The sequence below is a fragment of the Sardina pilchardus genome, chromosome 20, assembly GCF_963854185.1.
Source record: "Sardina pilchardus chromosome 20, fSarPil1.1, whole genome shotgun sequence".
Lineage (NCBI taxonomy): Eukaryota > Metazoa > Chordata > Actinopteri > Clupeiformes > Clupeidae > Sardina > Sardina pilchardus.
Window position 1 is genome coordinate 5,317,468 of NC_085013.1, and position 7,500 is coordinate 5,324,967.

Sequence of the window (7,500 nt, forward strand, 5' to 3'; positions counted from 1 at the left end):
CTCCAGTTGATACTAATGACTCATGAATAAGCCTCCTTCCCTCCTCTAATGTGATAAAGCAAACAAATAGATGGAAAAAAAGTGATGATAACGCTATCAATAAGGACATTTTCTCATTAGGAGGGTGATGGCGCTGGAGGTGGCGGCGGTGGGTGGGTGGGTGGGTGGGTGGGTGGATGGGTAGGAGGGGGGAGCGGACGGGTAGGTGATGGCTGAATGGAACAGAGGGCTCGGACGAACGCAATAATGAAAAATAAAAGCGGTTTGGCGGAGCGAAGCTGGCCGGCGTGGCGAGGCAAGGCGAGGCGCGGGGGCCGAGTGGAGTCGATCGGGCCCCGTAATGAGCGTGTCTCCCCTGGACGTCACCTGTCTGCTCCCCATTAAGTGATGATGAGGAACTAACGCTGGCGCCTGGCACCTCGGCGCACGCAACGCTAGCACAGCGCTAGCGCGGAGCGGAGCGGCACGGCACGGCGCAGCACGCACCGGCCACTTGGACTGGACGCCCCTTAATGCAGTTAGCGCTTGGCAAAGAACAGGAGTTCCTTATTCCTCATCACAGAGAAAAGTATTGATATTATCTCGCCGCTGTCACAATTCATTTGCCAGATGGACGTAGGCCAGAGGACGAATGTGTGTGCGCGTGTGTGTGTGTGTGTGTGTGTTGGTGAGTGTGTGTGAGAGGAAGAGAGAGAGGAAGAGAGAGAGAGAGAGAGTGTGTAAGTGTGTGGGAGAAAGAGAGAGTGTGAGTGTAGGGGAGATAGAAAAAGATGGAGAGATGTGTGCGTGTATGTGTGAGACCCAAGATTGTGTGTGTGTGAGCGTGTGTGGGGGGTGGAGTGGGGGTGACCAGAGCTAGTGCTGCAGTGAACTGGTCAAAAGAATTGAGAGAGAGATGGAGAGAAAGAGAGAGAGAGAGAGAGAGATGGAGAGAGAGAGAGAGAGAGATTGAGAGAGAGTTGGACCCGAGGGAACGAGAGAAAAATGAGAGCCCAGAGGTGGGAGATGACAGAGAGTGGACCAGAATCCAATGAAATAACAGGTTTGCTGGGAGGTCATTGTCTGTGTCCATCTCACAGTGGACACACTGGACTCTATTGACATTCTTCAACTCACAGCTGGCATGCCACAGCCATTCAGAGGTAACATACGCTACCCAGGATGCTACACAATACACCATCCATCTTTATGGTGGAGAGTAGTGTAATGACAGATACAGTACAAATGCAGAGCTGGATATAGTACATTATGTACTGTGTTGGGTACAGTGAATTGTTCCTTTCATGGTAGCTTTAATGAAAATGAACCACTAACTGTCAGTTCTGTTATTGCTATGTAACTGAGCAGAAACAGACAGCGTGAGCAACGGTGCCATTGCTAAACCTCAGTGGGGAACTGTGTGTCTTCTTCACACCGTACTTAACCCTGCTGATGGTGTGCAAAGATAAACGAATGTCCGTCCTCTGATGAATTAGCAAAGAGAATGAATGTTTGCCCGTATGAGGGAAAAGGTAATATTACGACGCTTCCCGCAGTGACGCACAATCAGTATAATCCTTTTAAACATTCCGTATTGCAACAGATTAGGAGGAGGGTTGTGGGTAAAATATTCATTCTTTAATGCCTGGAGTTGGCATGTAATCTACAAAAATGCTTTCCTTCCAGACAGGAAATGTTCAACCTTTGAAATTTTAATATTCTCGAGACGCATTAGTAAGAGAAAGGTATTTATTATACCGGCGAGATATGAAATTGGCAGCCGACTTGTTTGAACTGTCTGCCCTGACAAGTGAAGGTTAAGATACAATACAGTTTAATTTTAGATTTATTTCCCCTCTGGATAGTCAAGAGTTCTTACACCGTTGAAAATTCTGCTGGAACTTCCAAAATAAAGATTTAATGGAGACATTTTGAAGGGTGGCTGAACTATTATCAAATATTAGGATGCTTAACATTTAATTCAACTGCCACCTGCAGAGAGTGACATACAAGTTCAACACCCCCCCCCCCCACCCCCACCCCCCCTCAACCCTAAAATGCAATGTTTGAAGTCCCTTTATCGCTGACAGTTAGAACACACCATTTGTTTGACACTAGCACTTCAGGCTACTTCTTGAACTTCATACCTTATACTTATACAGGGAAATACTTTCAGGCTTCTGTGATAGCTCTCCAGCCACTTCCAGCTCTGAAGGGATTCATGTAGGGTGTGTGTGTGTGTGTGTGTGTGTGTGTGTGTGTGTGTGTGTGGTGGGGTATCACAGAACTTTCTTTGGACATCGTATTCTTCATGGGTGACTGTGTTCACTGATGGGGCTGAACAGCAGTAGGCGAAGGCTGCTCGCGGGGCTCTGTATTGTTCGCGTCCCCTGGCGTGGTGGTGTTGTCGGAGTGAGAGAGTGTGTGCCGTGTCTATCACACACTGCGTACCTCTCTCCCACTGCCCCCCCCCCCCACACACACACCCTCCTCCTCCCCCCTCACCCCCCGCTGGGCTCTGCCTCAGCCCCGACTATAATCACGCCAAACTCCGTCTATCGAGTCCATTTACCGCAGGATTGCCAAAGCCAGATATGTGATCGTTAAACGCCCTCTCTCTTTTATTCTCCTTTTTTTTCTTTTTCTTTCTCTTTCTCTGTTTAGTGCAATGGCATCTCTGTCCATATGAATTACACTTATCAATATTTGTAATCTCACTTTCTTTCGTTTTATTTATTTTTTGTTTTGATCTCTCATAAGGTCGCTGTAGAGAAATCAATGTTTTCCTTGTATGTGAAGACCGGCATTTGATCAAATGGAAAAAGTCTTCTTTATAGAGCTCCATATCCATCCTGCAAGTCCCCACCCTCCTTCCTCCTCACACACACATACACATACTCACACACACACACACGCTTTATCGCCTCTTGTCATTTACTCGGTGTATATTTAAAAGTTTTTCCTCGCACTTATGTTTGTCACTCAACGGCGCGAGTGTAATCAACTCCACTACCTGTGTTTTGACGTGTCTTGATTAATACCCAGCGCCGCTCGGCAGGATTTTACGCCAAATAATTATTTCCTATAGATTTTCAGTCACTTCCACTGATGCGCGCTGCGTCACTCTGCGCTTATAATATCCCAAAGATGCCGACGCTGAGCATGGGCAGGAGCCGATCTATGGTCAAGATAACCCACCCCCCCCCCCCCCCCATTATTTTCTAAAAAACAATTTTCAGGGTACTGATAAACAATTATACAGTTAGCGCTTCCAACATGCTCCTTAAATATGCTAATGCGTTAATACCATCTTTTGGAGCTGTTTTCCACACGTCCCACCTGACTTGCGAGTGGGCTGGAGGATAAAATAAAAGTCAAGGCCATAAAACTCCCTACCCTTTTATTCCAGACACTCTCTCATATCCCTATCACTCCCCAGATAGCTCCCCCAACGCCGAGTCCTTAAATGGTGACCAGAGGCGGACGCTGGTAATCATACAACCCCCCCCCCCCCCCCCCCCCCACACACACACACACTTTTTTTTCTATCTGATTCATTCATGAACTGATGAGCAGCTGTCCCATACGAAACAGCAGGTCTCAACATGCACAGCTTGGCTTGGCGTTCCAGCTGGCCACATCTAAGAAGACACCGCGCGAGAGAACCATTTTTCTCGGGCATCGTTTTTTTTAGCCTGCGCTTTAAAGAGTGTTTTATGTGATAATGAATGCTCTTAATGCCACGAGGAGTAGCGCGTGGTAAAGAAATGCTTTATCTAAATGCAACAAACACCATAACCTTCAGTGATTTACTGTCTGTGTTTTCTATTGCGCATGTTCATTTAGGCGACATCTTATGGGGCCATTTTCTTATCATTAATTAAAGACGGCTAGCAGCCTGTAGGTGCTGGTATTTATTTCCTAATCATATAAGGCTTTGAATTATGCATGTCCAACAGTGTCCAGGTTGGCTTTAGGCATCCTCTCATTTCCACTGAAATGATACAGCTCTTTTCTCTCTCTCTCTCTCTTTCTCTCTCTCCCTCCCTCCCTCTCTCCCTCCTTCTCTCCCTCTCTCCTCTCTTTCTCCTGACATTTAAAAAATTTGAGTGACATTGCTGAGACTTGTGTGTCATTAGCCTAACACAGCATGGTGTCTCCTTGACTGCAATCTCACTTGTCTTCCTCATCCTTCCTGGCTTGTTAACGCCGGCCAGAGAATCAGAGGAGTCTCACACTTACATTCATATGTTTCTGGACAACCAGCCCTACAGATGAAGATCAGTGATCAAAATTATTACTAAGCTCTCAGTCCCTCTTAATCTCTTGGACTCACAGTTTCTCTATCTCTTGTCTCTTGTCTCTTGTTTCTCTACCTCTACCTAATCCACTCCTCCATCTTGTTCTTTCTCTATTACCTACATCCCCCCATTTTCCTCCTTCTCTTTCTCTCTTCATTACCTACATCCCCCATCTCTCTCCTCAATGCCTCCATCCATCTCTCTCTCTCTCTCTCTCTCTCTCTCTCAGATGACAACCACTCCATCTCTTTCTCTGATGCCTCCATCCCTTTCTCCGATTTGAATATTTATTTGTCTTTCCATTCAATTCCATTCCATTCCATTCCATTCAATTCAATTCAATTCAATTCAATTCAATTCAATTCAATTCAATTCAATTCAATTCAATTCAATTCAATTCAATTCAATTCAATTCAATTGCCAAGCTCAATTACATACAAATGACAAATATATTGAATGCAACATAACATATCCATGTATTGGTATAAACCATGCTGCTTGGTTTTTTAATGTTTTTGAGTAGGTTAGAAATAGTTCGGAGCATTAGACCTCTCTCTATTTCTCTGATGCCTCCATCTCTCTCTATCTTTCTAATCACTCTTCCTCTCCATCTCTCTCTCCCACACAACCACCCACCCACACACACACACACACACACACCCCCACACACACACACACACACCCACTCACTCACCTTAAACTGCTGCAGCTGGGCGTGGGCCTGCTGCACGTCGGTGTCCTGCCGCAGACACATGTTGAAGATGAAGAGCTCGGTGTCGCGCAGCCAGCGCTTCAGCTCCTTGATCTTGCCCTCCAGCTGGCCCAGCATCCCTTTGGTGCCCGGGGACAGGAGGGCGCGGGGGTCCTGGATGCCCCCACCGCTGCTGCCCACGTGCTCCACCAACGTCCGCTGATGGTGGGAGGGGAAAAGAGAGAGAGAAAGAGAGATAGAGAGAGAGAGAGAGAGAGAGAGAGAGGGAGAGAGAGAGAGAGAAAGAGAGAGAGAGAAAGGGAGAGAGAGAGAGAAAGAGAGAGAAAGAGAGAGAGAGAAAGAAAGCGAGAAAGAAAGAGAGAGAGAGAGAAAGAGAGAGACAGAGAGAAAGAGAGAAAGAGAGAAAGAGAGAGAGAGAGAGAGAGAGATAGAGAGAGAGAGAGAGAGGGAGAAAGAGACGGAGGTTATACACTGACGGTAAAGGTGGCCCTTCCACAACAAAACATCCACAGCACCAGCGCGTCCCACTGCGCGCAATCTTCCTGTTCGGCAGGTGAGATGGGAAAACGCTCGGACCCTCTCGTTTGCCGGGGCATGCGCCGCGGCGGCGGGCTGTGGTTTTCGGACGGCGGGAGCGCTCGCTCAAACGCGCGACCCACTGAGGAGCCTCCCATTCACTCTAATGACAAACAATTCCAGTTCCTCACAACCCTCAATACGAGGGGAAGCATCGTCCGTCAATAAATTCAATTCAATTCAAATGGAGCTGGATTTCTGTTTAGAGGCTTCTCAATCACGTGGCATTACTGATTTAATGACCACCAGAAACCTGTAATAGGTGACTGTGTATCTAAATCAAGTGTTTTTCAGTCTGCCAGAGTTGTGGATCTCGTGAGCTTGTGAGAATAATGCTTAGGTAGACACGCGGCCACGGGAGGAATAAAAACACAACACATTGAAATGTCTATTGAATAGAAAACAATCAATGACAAAAACACACATACACACACACCCATACGCACAGAAACATAGTGATGATTTCTGAAATGGGCTCCGCTGAGCAATTTTCTACCCCATCTGACAGAAAAACTGAGCGTCATGCTGGGCCTAGGTCTGTGAGAGGAAGTCACATGACCACCCCCGCCCCCCCCCCCCCATCCTCCCACCACCACCCAAACACACACACACACACACACACACACACACACCAAAAAAAATCTGCCAGCAGGGAGGCCCACTTTTGGAGATAGAGTGTGGGGTTGAACTCTTGTACAGCGAGAATGCAATTGCAAGCACCAAACAGCCCATTATCCAATTAATACACACACTACACTGGTTGGTGTAATTGTCCTGCCTTTGTGTGTGGCTATGAATGGAAGTGCGCGCGCCTCTGTGTGTCTGACGGCCGGGCATCTGCATGCGGGCGCAAATGTCTGTGTGTGTGTTCATTTGTTTGTGAGTTTGAGAGTATATGTGTGTGTGTGTGTGTGTGTGTGTGTGTGTCTGTCTCTCTCTGTATATGTGTGTGTGGCTGGGCTGGGAGGGTTTGGGGAGCGGATGGCAAGCATAAGCCATAATGGAAACAGATGCGAATGTGACGCAGTGCTGAAGTGTTAGGGTATTTTTCACCGTGGCTCCAATTAACCACTCAGTGGTTTAGGGCCCCTTCCTGTCTGTGCACCTTCACTGATGACTTCTTTATTAACACATCTGTGTGGCTCGGCTAGGACCAAAGTGCGAATGGAAAAACAAAATGGACAAGATGGCAGCGTTTTGTGGCGCTCGCCAACCGACGGGGGAGAGAAATATAGGCACTCCTCTCTCTGGCAGGGTCAAAGGTGAACATCTCTCCGTTAGCCTCCCAGATTGACTAAATCGCTCGGCTGTATTTATGAACCGAAGCCATCCACAATGTAATACGAGAGTGTGTGTGGAAATAAAACACGTTTTGAGAACAGCACTCTAATGGCAGGCAGAAAGTGTATGGCAGCGCTGGTACAGGCCACTTAGACATAAAACGTCAGTCAATCTGGGAGGCTGTTAGCGGCCAAAGCCACGCTAAGTGTTTGCCTCTTTTCATTCTTCTTTAAATGTGGGCATTCTGCCAGGCTAGAGTGCGAAGCAGACCTTGATATAAGCTTTCATACACACCAGAGTTTTTTCGCCCCAACGCAATACACATATTACATGTCCTCTACCATTATCACCTTCTCTTTCTCTCTCTCTCTCTATAACTCTCTCTCTCTCCCTCGCTCTACCCCTCCTTTCTCACATCACTCCTCTCGCTGTCCTTCTATCATCCCCCCCCCCCCCCCCCTCTCGTTTGAATATTGATAATTTGACGGCACTCGATTGGATTCCAGATTTAGCTATTGTTGTCCCACTGTGACAAATGCTGCGGCAGGAGCTGAAATCGCTGCCCTTGGTGGGGTCAGGACATGAGTGGATGACGGGGGGCGGTGCGTGGAGAGAGAGAGAGAGAGAGAGAGAAGGGTGGAGGGTGAGGGG

The 7,500-nt window shown here is 47.5% G+C and overlaps 1 protein-coding gene across 1 annotated transcript in view; it reads right to left on the minus strand.

Annotated features, from left to right (window-relative positions):
- The window catches only part of akap6 (A kinase (PRKA) anchor protein 6), a 126,052-nt gene that overhangs the window by 20,635 nt on the left and 97,917 nt on the right, over positions 1 to 7,500 (minus strand). Inside the window, exon 11 of the mRNA XM_062523450.1 lies at positions 4,975 to 5,190. Coding sequence (XP_062379434.1) covers positions 4,975 to 5,190 — 216 coding nt within the window. The remainder of the gene's footprint in view (positions 1 to 4,974; positions 5,191 to 7,500) is intronic.